General features: G+C 42.2%; 1 protein-coding gene across 2 annotated transcripts in view; it reads left to right on the top strand.

The window, feature by feature from the left end:
• Positions 1-16,873, top strand: part of LOC126272465 (vesicular glutamate transporter 1-like) — a 155,772-nt gene that overhangs the window by 34,481 nt on the left and 104,418 nt on the right. The window contains exons 2-3 of one of the 2 annotated variants that reach the window (XM_049975343.1): positions 5,441-5,502; positions 16,368-16,545. In XM_049975343.1, coding sequence (XP_049831300.1) covers positions 5,492-5,502; positions 16,368-16,545 — 189 coding nt within the window. In that variant the 5' untranslated portion in view covers positions 5,441-5,491. Of the gene's footprint in view, positions 1-5,440; positions 5,503-16,364; positions 16,546-16,873 lie in introns of both variants that reach the window. The other variant, XM_049975342.1, reaches the window with a different exon arrangement.

Raw genomic sequence — 16,873 nt, 5'->3', positions numbered from 1 at the left:
GTGTCTTTAATGCAGTGTTTCCATTGCCTTCTGCAGCCTCATGTTAATCTTAGCTCATTCCTTCGCTTTCATGGATGGTTTCCCACTCCAAGGGCAAGAGAGTGCCCTAAAACTATCCACCCTCTTTTGACAAAACCATTGACTGAACGAGAGTGATCTTTTATGCCGGATCTCTTTGGCAGGTAATGCTGATGATTTTTATTCAGACTGTAAGCAGTAGCTGGGATCGAACTCTGGATCCAAGATGAAGACAAAAACGTTACCCTAGACCATCGTGATCATTAATAATCGCTTGAAATAAAATTTTCTCTTTACACTTGGAACATTAGGCATCATGTGGTTACTAATCTACTGTGTGTTCTTCTCCAAGTTGCGTTTCCCTGCTGTTCTTCAAGTGGTTCAAATGGCTCTGAGCACTATGGTACTTAACATCTATAGTCATCAGTCCCCTAGAACTTGGAACTACTTAAACCTAACTAACCTAAGGACATCACACAACACCCAGCCATCACGAGGCAGAGAAAATCTCTGACCCCGCCGGGAATCGAACCCAGGAACCCGGGCGTGGGAAGCGAGAACGCTACCGCACGACCACGAGATGCGGGCCCTGCTGTTCCAAACTATTCCACTGCCAACGATTACATTCCGCTAATTAATGCTGCCTCCACGAAAGAGCATCTTTTACTTTAATTTCCAGTTAAAAGTTGCCGTGGACATCTCGGAAAACTCACTGACGTTCAGGCAGCTTTCTGTGGACAATAAAACTCTTCCCAAACTCACCAACATTTGGTTTGAGTGTCTCATCTCCCGCCTTTCCCCTCCCCCTCCTCCCTGAGTTACTGATGACCGAATAGCTGAGGGTTTTACCGCTAAAGCAGCCCAAAATCATTCTTGGTACCGAGACACCACGACAGCGCTTAGTATCGGACTGTCGGGAGAGCGAAGTACGCTTCCCCCACCCACTGACTCCGAATCACACACTTTGGACATCTGAACAGAAGCAGTACTGTGTCAACTTCTTTGACAATAATGTCTCCATTAACAGTGTCACTCGCTTTCCGTCCATGAGACAAGGCAGTGACGTTTAAAATTTCAAATGGTTCAAATGGCTCTGAACACTATGGAACTTAACATCTATGGTCATCAGTCCCCTAGAACTTGGAACTACTTCAATCTAACTAACCTAAGGACAGCACACAACACCCAGCCATCACGAGGCCGAGAAAATCCCTGACCCCGCCGGGAATCAAACCCGGGCGTGGGAAGTTTAAAATTTAACTCAGGAGATGGGCGCACGATGGTTCGATCATATATTGTGCCACGGCAACTTTTCTCTCATTGTCGGCCTGTTACCGGTGACTACAATATCATTCACCATCGGGACTCGAGCCCGTTACTTCCAAGTCGTAATCACTCCACTGCACCTTTGTGACCATTGCTACGCAAAACCATCCAGTTGCTGCTGTAGAAGAAATTAACAAGCAACCATAAATCAGGAAGTACTAAAAAGGTGAAATGTCAAGCGTAATACAAGAAGTTAGGTTCCTTGTCATTGTCATCTCTATAGCCCTTTAACTGTTCGTTGGGTATTACACTGACTGCATTTCATCAAGGTTTTCTCTCAAAATGTTTCCCTATTAAATATTATACCCTCTCCCGTTTAATTCCTGCTGCCGTTTTCCTATCAGTCTTGTTTAACGTTTATTACCTACTTTCATCTTTGCAACTCATTTCGATTGGAGAAATAATTCTAAAAATTGATTATTTTATGATATATTTTTATGTTTTCGCCATTTTAAAATTTCGTGCTTTATGTTCTCACGGGGTGAAGCTTTTCCTATATGGGTTCGCTCCTCAATCAGCAAGGGCTTAGATGTATTTATTGGTGTTATACAAACTATAGGCTACAAGAGGAACAATGGATGAGTAACATTGTCGACAAATGCTAATCTGTAATGATCCTCAGCAAACTTTGGACTGAAATAAAGGTCATAAACTGAAAATGCAACATATGACTGCAGATGCTGTCGAGAGCGTTCCTCATCAGTCAATACGATGCTTTTAGCTACTTATGAAATTGTTATCAATAATCCTAAGAGCCTGTTCGTCTGATGGATGTCTTATTTCGTCAGAAAACAATCAAAAGATATCAGCAGATGATGAATGGGATTGAAATATAATTCGCTGTAACTTACATTGAAGAGATAAATTACGTTTCATTGGATGAGTTGCTACCGTACGTTAGAAAGAGAAATTTACGTTTCAGTCACAATAGTTGTTTAATTTGAAGTAAGATATACACCATTATTAATAGCGTGATTAAATGATGATGGCATCCTCTTGGGTAACCATACCGGACATAAAATAGTCCCCTATTCAGATCTCTGGGTGAGGAGAATTCAGGACAATCTCGTCTTCAGGAAAAATAAAACCGGTGTTCTGTGGGTTGGAGCATGGAATGTTACATCCCTTAATCGGGCAGGCAGGTTGGAAAATTTTGAAAGGGTAATGGGTAGGTTTATGTTAAAAATACTGAGGACTACCCAAGTCTGGTGGAAGTATAAACAGGTCTTCTCGTCACCTGATTGTAAATACAAGAATAAAGAGGGGTAATGCAGGAGTAGGTCTAATAATGAATAAGAAATAGGAATTCGGGTAAGCTACTACGAACAGCATAGTGAACGTATTTTCGTAGCTAAGGTAGACACGAAGCCAACACCCACCATAGTAGTACAAATTGATATACCAGCTAGCACTGTAGGTGATGAAGAGATTGAAAGAATGTGTCATGAGATAATTGGTTATGAACTGGAGATTAAAAGCGAAGATATTGTAATACAGTAGGAAATTATGGAGATGGGACCTGTACAAGATGAAAAACCCAGAGATAATTGAAAGTTTTAGAAGGAGCATTAGGCCAAGATTGACTGAAACAGGGGGAAGAAGTGAAGTAGAGGTCAAATAGACAGCTTAGATAGATGAAATGATGAAGGCAGCAGAGGATCAAATAAGTAAAAAGACAAAGCTTGGCAGAAATCCTTGGATTCCACAGGAGAAATTAAATTCAAGTGATATAAGAAGAAAATATAAAAATGTAACAAAGGAAGCAGGCGACAGGGTATACATATGTCGAAAAATTGAGGTTGACAGGAAGTGCAAAATGGTTACACAGGAATGGCCAAAGGGCAAATATGAGAATATCAAACCATCTATAACTAGGGAAACGGTAGTCGCCTCCAACAGCCACACTAAAGAGCCGTTTAGAGGAACAAAAAGCAGCTGTATGAATATTGAGTGCTCAGACGGAAATCCAGTACTAAACAAAGAAGGGAAAGATAATATGTGGAAGGAATTCATAGAAGATGTATATAGGGGAAACAGCCTTGAGGACAATATCAGAAAGAGAGAAGAGAGAGGGAGTAAGAGAAGATGAGGTAGGAGATATAATACTGCAAGAAGAATTTGACAGCGGCCTTGAAAGTTGAAACAAGGCCCGTGCAGTAGACGACATCCCCTCAGAACTACTGACACCCTTGTACCCTTGGATGAGACAGCCAGAATAAAACCATTCCACCTGAGGTGCAAGATGTACAAGGCAGGCGAAATACAATCAGACTTCAAGAAGAACGTAGTAATTCCAAGGAAAGCAGGTGCAGACAGGTGTAAATATTACGAAACGATACGTTTAGTACGTCATGATTGCAAGGTACTAACATGCGTTATTCACGGAAGAATGGGAAAAATAGCAGAAGTCGACCTAGGGGAAGATCAGTTTGGAATCCGAAGTAATGTAGGATCACGTGAGGGCTACTAGGTAGCTTGGAAGATGGTTTAAGGAAAGATAAATCTACGTTTATAGCTTTCATAGATTTTGGGAAATCTTTTGACAATGTTAACTTGAATATCCTCTTTGAAAGTATCGTAGGTGGGGTAAAACACAGAGAGAGAACAGAAACAAGCCTGCACTTACTAACGTCGAGTGGCATTTAAAAAAAGCAGTGCTTGAGAAGGGAGTGAAACAGGGTTGGAGCCAATCCCGGATGTTATTCAATCTGTTCACTGAGAAAACAGTGAAGGAAACCAAAGAAAATTTGGAGAAGGAGTTAACGTTCATGAAGAAAAAATAAAAAAATTGAGGTTTACCGTTAACATTGTAACTCTGTCAAAGATGGCAAAGGACTTGGAAGAGCAGCTGTATGGAATGGACAGTATCTTGAAGGGAGAACACAAGATGGACATCAACAAAAGCAAAACCAGAGAAAGAAATGTAGTCGAATTAAACCAGGCGATCCTGTGAGAATTAGATTAGCAAACGAGACACTAAAAGTAGTGTAACTGAAGATGGATGGAGTAGAGAGGAATTAAACTGTAGATTAACAACGGAAAGAGGAATTTGTTAACGTCGAATATAGTTTGAAGTTTAGGAAATATTTTTTGGAGGTATCTATCAGGAGTGATGCTTAGTATTGAAGTGAAACGTGGACGAATAACAGTTCAGGTGAGAGGGGACTGGAAGCTTTTGAAATGTGGTGCTCAGAAGTACGCTGGAGATTAGATTGGTAGATCATGTAACCAATGAAGAAGTACTGAATAGAATTGGGAAGGAAAGAAATTAGTAGCATAACTTGACTGAGAGAAAGGATAAATTGATAGGGCACATTCTAAGATATCAGGGGATGTCCAATTTACTACTGGAGGGATGTGTGGGGGGTAAATATTCCAGAAAAGGGGGAGGGGGGGGGGGAGCGGCCAAGAGGTGAATACAGTAATCAGGTTCAGAAGACTATACGTTGCAGTAGTTACCCGGAGATGAATAGGCTTGTAAAGGAGAAAGTAGCTGGAGAGCAGCATCAAACCGGTATTTGGATTGAGGACCTCAACAACAACATAGACAACAGTAACATTAAAATCATTTTTCACCTTACTTCCAAATATATTACATTTTCTGCACTGAGATGGAACAGTGGAAAACACACTGGATCCGCTTTTGGGAGTACGGCGTTTTAGGGCCTGGTGTTTCCCTGTGTCACTGAAGGCAAATGTCGCGATGATCCCTGCCCTCCCTGAATCAGAGCTCCTGCTCTGTCTCTCAACGGAGCGTCAATTTCTAATCTTCGTTCTTTCCTTTTCCTCCCTGGAGGTGCTTCCTGTAACGTAAACCACCCGCACTTCATCTTCCGTTCCTTAGGGTCCTCCCAAACATCCTGCCGACGTTCCACACTTTTTAAATGTTGATTTTTTCCATGTAACAGTACTTAGAGGTATATCTAGGCTGGCAGATATGCTAAGCCACAGATAACTCTCAGACTCTTGAATTTCAGTTGGTTTTAGCTCGTCTACGCGACTAAGTCAGGAAACGTAATATAATGTACACAGATTCTCAAGACTTTGCTAATTTTCTGTTACTCCTTAATCTAATTTAGCTATTTTTTCTTTTCAGGACAAATTCAAGTTTTCCAGCCATCCCCGTGATTCGTAGACATCAAGCGACATGATTCTCAGGTAATCAAAATCATGCAAGGCATTTTCGTAGCTCTTAAATCGCAATAGAAGAATTTATTCTGCATGTATTTCCACACACTCGATGTTTGAAGCTTTGCGATCCGGGGCTACCTGTGAGCTATCCTTCTGAGTTGCCTACAAAAGAGATAATTCAACATATTTTATTTTCGTACTCATTTTTCACGATTTAGAAAGAACACAATATACTTTGAAAAGGCAGCAACAAGTCAAATTTGCTCTGATCAATTTCTTTCTTCATTCAAATATAACGAGCATTTCTTGCCAATTTTGAGGTTCTTTAAGTGATTTATATAACGTCAATCATCATTTTCTTGAGCTTACATAATGCAGTTCAATAATTTCATAAAAATGCAGTATACAAACACCATATACCACATGAAGATGAGCAAGAAATTGTAATCTCCTTGCTGTGCGATGGGAATAGCCTTACCTGTAACTCTCCGCTCTCACTGTTGTTTAAATATGGCCGCGTAAATACCACACAAATCTTTTTATTCTTTTCTACCACCAATGAACGTGAATAGACATAATAAACTATAAGTGACGTCATTTAAATGCTTCTAATTCTGAATGATACTTTTGACTGTGATTGGGAACATTCGTAAACAACGCCCTGACACTAACGGGTACTTTGGAGAATATTGCCTAATAACACAGATCCTATTTGCGCTCTGAATAACATTTACAACTGATGTATTACGGTGCTGATACAATGCAGGTACACACACACACACACACACACACACACACATACACACACACACACACACACACACCAGCAACAGAAAAAGACAAGTAGATTTTTGTACCACCTGTTTGCACGAATTTCAGAAATGTATATCATTGTTGCTGACAAAAAATTAAGTAAATAGAATTGAAAAGAAACGCTGACTTGAAAGGATTAAATATGAAATCCATTTACAATCCCTATTTCATAATAAACTCTAGTAACAAATTTCTGATCTTTCTTTTCATCTCTGCGTGACAATCGCAACTTACACCTATTGGAACCTGCTTACTGTATTCTGTGGGTCTCCATCTACATTATCTTCCCCCCCCCCCCCCCCCCAAATACTTGTTTCCCTTACCAAACTGGCAATTCCTTGATGCCTCAGGGTGTGTTCTACCGACAAACCCTTTCCTTTAGTCAAACTGCGCCGCAAATTTATTCTCTCCAACTCGATTCGGTACCTCCTCATCTGTTATTACGTGTATCCATCTAACTTTCAGCATTCTTCTATGCTACCCTACTTCGCTCATCATCAGTTATTTTGCTGACCAAATAGCAGGAGTCATCAAATACTTTATTGTCTCATTTCCTAATGTAGTTCCCCTGGATTGCCTGATGTAATTCAACTACATTCCGTTACTCCTGTTTTGCTTTTCTTGATGTTCATCTTCTAACAACTTTTGAAGACACTACCCATTTCATTCAGTTGCTTTCCAAGTATTTTGCCAGTTCTTCCAAGTCCTTTTGCCGGAATTACAAAGTAAGCGACAAATCTTAAAGTTCTTATTTCTCCTTCTTTAATTTTAATTCTCTTGCCACATTACTTTTTAGTTGCTGTCACAGCTTTCTCAACGCACAGTTTGAGTAACACAGTAGAAAATTAGGTCTCAATAAACGGACAGATAGACAACACCAATTCTGCTGGTTTGTACATAATTTGTGGAGGACGTAAATTCCCCAGAATACTTCGTATAATCTCCAAAGTTATTTTGAAAACTTGTGTGCTATAGTTCATGTTTCTCACTGTCAAGAGCAAAAAAATATATTTTGGTACTGATTTGTTATATTTTTTCCATCCTGGTGAAATCATTCTAGAATTAAGAATTTATCTCTGAAAATTCTAGGTTCACATGAAAACGTGAATCTAGTTAGGTTCGTGGGACACGTGTGTTCCACTTTACCGGTTTTCAAAATCGATCAGCTTAAAAATTGTTTGGTAGTGAAAATTTATTATTATTTGTCACAAAAACAGACAGTTTTTGATCTGTTATTTTTCAAATACACGGAAATCAATTTGAGCACAACAGCAGCTGTAACACTCAGTGAAGAATGCAGAGAACAGATTGAAGAATGCATTGCGTCAGCGATAACTTCGCGGTGCGCGAGGCAAAGGTGATGCTGTCAACTCAACAACAATTACACTCGCTAACCGTAATAAGAATGTAAAACTTTTGACTGTTTGACAGAATGTTTCTTGCTTCTTACTGAGCTGTCTGCGCCGCTCTTCCCCCCCCCCCCTTCCTCCCCTTACATCTTTCCCCTCTTCCCCCTCCAGGCCCAGGCTGCCGCGCCCCACAGGTTGGGAGCCACTGGCCTACACGAACGCGTATGATGTTCCACATGACGAATAAGATCCGTTATGACGACCACCTCGCTAGTTTTCGTTATTTGTTGTTACCCTATGAATTTCCTCCACTGGCCTCCTGATTGTTTGGCCTGTTTTTTCCTACTTTATTGTTTTTGGGGCTGCGTACCGTAGTCGCAAAAAACGGAGACTCTGGAGCGTCGCATGAGATAGCTCAGCTGTCGCTGTTTCACTCAAGGGCTCTACTGCCGAGGCATCTTCTAGTGCACCCGAAGCGGTGGAACCGCAGGGTGAGTGGCGGGTGGTAACGCGTTCGAGTCTACATCTACATGACTACTCTGCAATTGACATTTCAGTGCTCGGCAGAGGGTTCATTGAGCCACAATCATTCTATCTCTCTACCATTCCACTCCCAAACAGCGCGCGGGAATAACGAACACCTAAACCTTTCTGTTCGAGCTCTGATTTCTCTTATTTTATTTTGATGATCATTCCTACCTTTGTAGGTTGGGATCAAGAAAATATTATCGCATTCGGAAGAGAAAGTTGGTGACCGAAATTTCGTAAATAGATCTCGCCGCGACGAAAAACGTCTTTGCTTTAATGACTTCCATCCCAACTCACGTATCATATCTGCCACACACTCTCCCCTATTACGTGATAATACAAAATCAGCTCCCCTTTTTTGCACCCTTTCGATGTCCTCCGTCAATCCCACCTGGTAAGGATCCCACACCGCGCAGCAATATTCTAACAGAGGACGAACGAGTGTAGTGTAAGCTGTCTCTTTAGTGGACTTGTTGCATCTTCTAAGTGTCCTGCCAATGAAACGCAACCTTTGGCTCGCCTTCCCCACAATACTATCCATGAGGTCTTTCCACCTGAAGTTGTTCGTAATTTTAACACCCATCGAATCAAAAGCCTTGAGAATTGTACTATTTATCGAGTAATCGAATTCCAGCGGAATTCTTTTGGAACTCATGTGGATCACCTCACACTTTTCGTTATTTAGCGTCAATTGCCACCTGCCACACCATACAGCAACCTTTTTTGAATCGCTTTGCAACTGATACTGATCTTCGGTTGACCTTACTAGACGGTAAATTACAGCATCATCTGCGAACAACCTAAGAGAACTGCTCAGATTGTCACCCAGGTCATTTATATAGATCAGGAATAGCAGAGGTCCCAGGGGAACACCTGGTATCACTTCAGCTTTACTCGATGATTTGCCGTCTATTACTACGAACTGCGACCTTCCTGACAGCCAGTGTGGAGGCTGGCCCTATGGGCCCGAGTAAACAGGTGATGGTCCCTTCAGCAAAGTCCGAGCAGGAACACGTGGGCAAGGATTTGCAAGGTATTGGGAGCTCCATTGTTACACGCATTATGGAGCCCCTTAGGAAGACAGCGTTCAGGGCTAAAAAAGAAAGCCAATGCGCACTCGGTATGTTTGCCGGAAGGGCTCATCCGAGATGGGGAGGCGGCCTTGCCTGCGGCTGTCTTAGCGTACAGGGAGCAGTCATCTGCAAGTTGTGGCTCACGTGGCATCAACAATGCCTGTCGAATGGATCCTGAGACCATTCTCAGCTTATTCAGGCAGGTGGCGAAAATGTGGTGAAGACTGCTGGCCTCGCGCGCCGGCTGCAAGCAGAGCTCACAGTTTTCAGCATCGGTCCCAGACTTGATCGGAGTCCTTTGGTTTGGAGCTGAGTGGAGGGTCTCAACCAAAGGCTTCGTCGTATCTATGACGGTCTTGGCTGGAAATTTATGGATCTGCGTTATCGACTGGGGATTTGTAGGACTCCCTTTGGTACGTCAGTGGTGCACTACACAAAGGAAGCAGCTGCTCGGCTAGTAGAATATTTGTGAAGGGCACATGGTTTTTTTTTTTTTTTTTTTTTTTTAGCCAAGTCTGTAGTTTGAGGTACTCTCATGAACACTCGCCAGTCGATACCCATACAGGGAAATCAGACCGCGTTCTGCGCAAAGAAAGTTCGACTGTAAAAATTTTATCAGTAAATTGTAGAAGTATTGGTAACAAAGTTCCCAAATTTACCCCCCGCCAGGGAAGTTCTCAATTTCAGATTATTCTTGGGACTGAGAGTGAGTTAAAACCCGAAGTAAAAAGCTCTGAGTTATTTAGCGAGTCTTGGAATGTTTTTCGGGAATAAAGATTAGATGCCGTAGGAGGGGAAGTGTTCATTGCATTCGACAGAAATACAGTGTCTACTGAGATTGAAACTGCGTGTGATAGTGAAGTTACCTGGTTCGCGCATAACAGGTCTGGGTCAAATGAAATTAGTTGTTGGATGTTTTTACCGGCCACCCGACTTCGCTGTAACAATTCTAGAATCATTCAAAGGAAGTCAATGGTCGGTTTTGATTAAATACCCAGATTATGAGATACTAGTTGGTTATTACTTTAACTCATCGAGTGTAAACTGGGCCGTCTATGGATTCGTTGCAGTGGACAGTCAGTCTTGTGAAATACGTTTACACACATTTCCCGAAAACTGTCTTGAGCAGCTAGTTCGGCAGCCATCACGCAGTGGAAGCATCTTGGACATTGAAGCTACAGACAGTTGGACCTTATAGATGGCGTCTGTATAGAGACGGGAATTAGTCATCTTGATGTCACCATAGTGACTATGGTTACGAAAGTTAATAAATCAGTCAAGAGGGCAGGTAGAGCGTTTCTGCTAGAAAGAGCAGATAAGCAGTTGTTAACATCTCACTTAGACAATGAACTTCAATCATTTAGTTCTACGATGATGGCCATAGAGGAATTATGGGCAAAGTTTTAACAGATTGTACAACGTACTCTGGACAAGATGACTAGTAAGTGGATTACGGACGGAAAAGACCCACCGTGGTTTAATAACGAAATTCGGAAAATGCTAGGGAAGCAAAGGCTGTTGCACTCTCGGTTCAAAAGAGGACGCGCAAATGATGATAGTGAAACTGCTTATTTAAATGAGTGTGTCTGTACTTAAATTGCAGAATGACTGAGAAGATGAAACTTCCACGTTATTTGATTCTGAAACAGCTGAGTAAAACTGAACGTACCGAGCGTACTTCCTATTTACTTTTTCTCATCATGTCAGCACTGACCCACAATATTCTAGAGTAACGCAATCTGACTGCTCAAAAAAATTACAACCTGCCTTCAAATAATTGATTAAACAGAATCGCCCTGACTAAAGAGAAATCTTAATAATAACCTATACATTTCATTAAGCACTTACCTCACAAAGATCTTCATTACGCGAACTACTGCAATACAGCGAGCGTCAGTACTGCCAGCTAAATAAAAGATTGTAACAACTGAAGGCACTAACTACTAATAGCCATGTGGTTAGCAAAGAAAAGATTTTGCTGCAAACCAAATAATGTATATTTACCTGAATAATGTGTCATACAGTTCAAACACGGATATAAATCGTCATTGACATCTAGTACAAAGGTAATATAATCATGAATAATATTCACTCTCCAAGTCGAACATGTACAGACCGTTAGCCTACGCTAACACTTGAGACCTCTGCCCTCCATCAATGCTAGCTTCTCACATCTAACATCCATCACTGCCGGCCGTTCACCTCCAACTGCCCAACAGTACTTCCATCACTGCTGGCGACTAACTTCCACCTGCCCAACACTACTGGCGATTAACTTCCAACAACGAGTCCGACCAGCCACAGAGTCTCTTACAAAGAAAGCACAGTCAGAGATGCAATGCAAAGCGCGCTACACAGCGCTGCCGACACAGAAGAGCCCACTTAACAATAGTAGAGATTCGTGCATCTGTGAAAAGGTCTGTGCGAGAAGCATACAACAGCTACCACCGTCGTACCTTGGCTAAAGATCTGGCGCAGAGCCCGACAAAATCCTGGTCCTACGTAAAATCAGTAAGAGAGTCTAAGGCTTTCAGTCAGTCACTCGTTCTTCGTTGACCAGTCTGGTTCGGCAGTAGAAGAGAGCAAAACGAAGGCAGAATTTTTGACTCCCACGTTTAAGAAATCGTTCACGCAGGCTAATCATACAAACGTACCGTCGTTTGATCATCGTTCAGAGCCTCATACGAATAACATATTAATAAGCATCCGGGTGTTGTAATCTGTGAACCCACCCAGGAAGCACTTCAAGTTTGAACGGTGGAGAAAAGCTCTAGAGGAAAGGAGAATGAGAATTAGAAGGGTGAAAACAGAGTATATGTGTGCAAAGGATACGAAAGACCTGTATATTAACCTGCAAGGAGAACAACTGGCGCGGGTAAAGAAATTTAAATACCTAGGCCCTTACATACAAAGTGATGGGTGACTGGAGGCCGAAATATAGCACAGGATGAATAGTGGATGGATGAACTGGAGGAAACTGAGCGTAGTATTGTATGATAAAAAGGTTAGCTGCAGAATGAAAGGAAAGCTTTACAAGCCTGTAGTGAGACCTACGATGCTGTATAGCGCAGAAACTTGGCCAATCACAAAAGCCCAAGAGAAAAAGACGGAAGTGGCAGAAATGAGACGTTAAGGTGGATGAGTGGGATGACACGATAGGTTGGACTAAGGAATGAGTACAGTGAAAGTGTGGCCCATAGGGAAGAAGATGCTAGAAAGTAGGCTAAGATGGTATGGACATGTGCAGAGAAGAGAGGAGTATAACGTAGGGAGAAATCGAAGGACCGAGGAGAAGAGGGAGACAGAAACTGAGATGGAAGGACAAGGTAGCAGGGGACCTATGGCAGAAAGGATGACTCGGACAAGAACGATATACCATTATGGTAGAGAAGGATCCAGCAAAGCAACACCGATTCCATCTGATGTGGGAAAAAATCTGAGATGATAATGATTATGATGATGATGATGATGATGATGATTAATAAGCATCTCTGCGTAGAAAAACAACTGAAAGACAAAACAAATAAGTCACCAGGTCCGGAAGGAATCCCAATTCGGTTTCAGAAAGAGTGCTCTACGTCATTGGCCTCTTACGTAGTTTGCATTTATCGCGAACTCTCGATCAGCATTAAGTGCCAAGAGACTAGAAAAAAGTGCAGGTGACTCCTGTATTATAAGATGGGTAAGAGTGCGGACCCGCTAAATAACAGTACAATATCCTACATCGCTTTGCTGCAGAATTCTAAAGCGTATTCTGAGTACAATAAATTTCCTAGACCGAAAAGCTCATGTCCAGGAATCAGCACGGTATTAGTTAGAATCGCTCCTGCCAAAGCCAGTTTGCTCACATAATATTCTGCGAACTATGGATGAAGGACAAAGTATTCTACAATGTACCCCACTGCAGACTATTAACAAAGCCACATGCATCCGCAATAAGCTCACAGATCTGTGACTGGCTCGGAAACTTCTTAAGTAATAGAACCCAAGATATTGTGCTCGACAGTGGGTGCTCATAGAAGATAGGGGCAACATCAGGAGTGCCTCAGGGAAGTGTGTTTGGACCGTTGCTATTTTCTATATACATAAATGATCTGGACAACAGGTTGGGCAGCAAGTTGCTGCTGTTTGCTGATGATGCTGTGGTGTACAGGAAGGTGTCGTAGATAAGTGGCTGTAGGTTGATACAAGATGAACTAGACAAAATTTCTAGTTGGCTCTTAACGTAGGAAAATGTAAGTTAATGCAGATGCATAGGAAAAACAAACTTATAATGTTTGGGTACAGTATTAGTAGTGTCCTGCTTAACACCATCATTAAATATGAAATGGAACGAGCATGTAAGGATCGTATTAGGGAAGGCGAATGGTCGACTTCGGCTTATTGGGAAAATTTTAGGAAAGTGTGGGCCATCTGTGAAGAAGAGTGCGTATGGGACGCTAGTGCGACCTATTCTTGAGTACTGCTCGAGTGTTTGGGATCCTCATCAGGTCGGATTAAAAGGAAACTAGGTGCAATTCAGAGGCGAGCTGCTAGATTTGTTACCGATAGGTTCCATCAGCATTCAAGTGTTACGGATATGCTTCAGGAGCACAAGCACGTTTACACGTGCAAGTAAAGAAAAAAATCCGAACTCTGATCATCTGGAATTATATCACACGAAAAAAATTATCATTTTTTAATCTGACTCTCAGTCTGTCCGTTGTTTAACATACCCATTTCTCAGGAACGGATTGACGTATCACGTTAAAATCTGTGCCACATGCTAAGGTCTTTTGTCCTGTGGCGGCGTTTAAATTTTAAGCTTGTAAATCAATCAAAAGATACGGCCATACTCACAAATTCACTCATCAAACCCTGTAGGGTACTTCCCATTGCCCTACAGTCATGAAATTTAGCAAGACTGAGGGTTTCGCAGTAAAAGTAAACGGAAAAGAATTATAAAATTGTTGATTTTTTAATTATATCACAGAAAAAATAGTTCTTTTGCGTTTTCGAAATTCTTGGAGTTCCCGGGACCGATTTCACCTCTGTATCGATATCGATAACAGCAAAAATCCTCGAGATTCTCGAATCTCAGGACGGATGAACTGTCTATATACATAATTAAGTTTATATGGAACACTAGGTGCGCGAGTACTTCTCGCACTTTTCCGGATTTTTTTCGGTGTTCCCCAGTACTTTTGGAATATTAAAAATATAAAATATTTATATGGTTTTCAAAGTTATTAAAATAAAAAAGGTTCCACTCCATGCTGGCTCCTGGTACAGCAACCTGTTACGAATTTCTTGAAATAAGACAATTTGGTTGCATTTTTTTTAATACATTTATTGGACATGAAGCGTTTCACCCTTGTGGAGCATCTTCAGATTATCCTAAGAAGTAATGTGGTAAGCCATCAGCCGCCCTTAATGCCAGCATATTAATTTTTATCTTAATGCCATGTTCACATTACTTCTGGCGTTAATCTGAAGATGCTCCGGAAGGCCGAAACGCATCTTTGCCAATAAATAGATAAAAACAAATTGCAACCAAGGCTGTCTTAATTTAAGAAATTCTTAAAATTATAGTTTTGAATTGATCGTCTTTTAAAATAAATATGATAAAACTGCTGAACCACTGCACTACACTAAAACAAGAAGGACATGCACCAGGAGGGGATAATTTGAGGGCCCGCGTCTCGTGGTCGTGCGGTAGCGTTCTCGCTTCCCACGCCCGGTTCCCGGGTTCGATTCCCGGCGGGGTTAGGGATTTTCTCTGCCTCGTGATGGCTGGGTGTTGTGTGCTGTCCTTAGGTTAGTTAGGTTTAAGTAGTTCTACGTTCTAGGAGACTGATGACCATAGATGTTAAGTCCCATAGTGCACAGAGCCATTTGAACCATTTGTTTTGATAATTTGAGAGAGGAAATGATTTAGAGAGGTTCTGATGGTGTAAGGTGTGGAATATCAACCTAGCAGGATGGATGGTGTTTGGGGACGCTTGTCAAGTGGGAGGGTAGCAAACTTGAGGTTTGTGATAGGTGTAAATGGGATGGTGGTCATGAGAAGGAAAGGATAGGACAGGGTGGAAAGGGAAAAGGGAGGCCTGATGTGGGGGAGCATATGATGTGGGTCAGATGTGCTAGGAAGGATAAATGTCACGGCGGATTTCATTATTTGGGAAAGGTAGTCTATGTAAGATGATGCTAGGGACAACGTGTACTTGTGGTGTTGGGATGTGGTAGCATAGATGCGGCAGCATACTGGGTCTGGAAACTGAAGAAGAATCAATAGGATTAAATATACTTTTGTACCCACGGTTGATGGAATATCTGATGGTTGAGGCCAAGTCTGCAGGATTTATAGAGTAGATGGAGAGGACGGACGGGAATGCGAGGAGCTGGTAAAGTATTTGTGTAGGGGAAGGTAAAAGGATGTGCAAAGCAAGATGCGGTGAGTGGCGTTCATGGATTTGGAAACTGTTGAAGAATTGAAATGGATATCAAGACTACTTTTGACATATCAGAGGACGAGACAAATCAAGACTTTGTAGCTATAGAAGATTGTTTAGGGATGCATTCCCCAAGTTTGGTTGGTTATTTGTTTTAGGGGCTTTATGTTGGGCGCTGGTGTTTCCATTACACTTTACAGTCAAGGGCTCTCTGAAGTATATTAGTTAATCAGAAAGGATGCACATAAATGGTTAAAAGAGAGTCATGAAGACTGGTGGTAGTTCGTCCTATAATTATTGCCTGGAGTTTGGATGGATCGTTTGAAAAGTGATTCGTTGTACAAGTAGGTAATCTCGCTGAACTGGAAGTGAAAGGACGGTTTACATTCCTGAAGGGTGGATGGGAAGTTGTGTCGTAGATGTATTGAAGGAAATCGGCAGTTAGATGTGGAAGTTAACAACAGGGAGTAGTGGTCTGATACTGTCTGCGGCACTCCTGCAGTAGCACGGTACTGGTGGTTTTAATGGTGGAAATGCATGGGCCATTCGACAGAGAGCACGTCGGCTCTCCAGTCGTTGGTGTTACAGTACCAAGACGCTGCATACACTGCACCAGCGAAAAAGCGTGGCTGACGTTCGCTGCCGTAGCTGCTATTTGCGGCAGAGACGGAACGACTGAAGTGCCTGTGTTTCAGCAAAGATGGGATGACCGAAGTGCCGCTGTGGAAGTTCTGGAGGCGCCACCGCTTCGTCGTCACGCTGCTCGCCTTCCTCGGCTTCTTCAATGTGCTGGCGCTCAGGGTCAACGTCAGCGTCGCCATCGTCGCCATGACGGAGAACAAGTCGCGACTCCTCGACAACGACACGGTCGTATACGTAAGTCGGCTCGCAGCGGCTGCAAATGCGTAAACAGCCAACCCCCAGCAGCGAGCCACTGCTCCTGAGTCAAGAAAAGTTTGGCTTTTAGCTAAAGCTACGTAGGGAATTATTACATTTACAGTTCACGATTTTCATCAGTGTATTTTTCAAATCTGAAACTACACTCCTGGAAATTGAAATAAGAACACCGCGAATTCATGGTCCCAGGAAGGGGAAACTTTATTGACACATTCCTGGGGTCAGATACATCACATGATCACACTGTCAGAACCACAGGCACATAGACACAGGCAACAGAGCATGCACAATGTCGGCACTAGTACAG

This window comes from Schistocerca gregaria, chromosome 5 (genome assembly GCF_023897955.1).
Source record: "Schistocerca gregaria isolate iqSchGreg1 chromosome 5, iqSchGreg1.2, whole genome shotgun sequence".
Lineage (NCBI taxonomy): Eukaryota > Metazoa > Arthropoda > Insecta > Orthoptera > Acrididae > Schistocerca > Schistocerca gregaria.
Note: the sequence above shows the minus strand (reverse complement) of the source record. Positions and strands in the feature narration are given on the sequence as shown.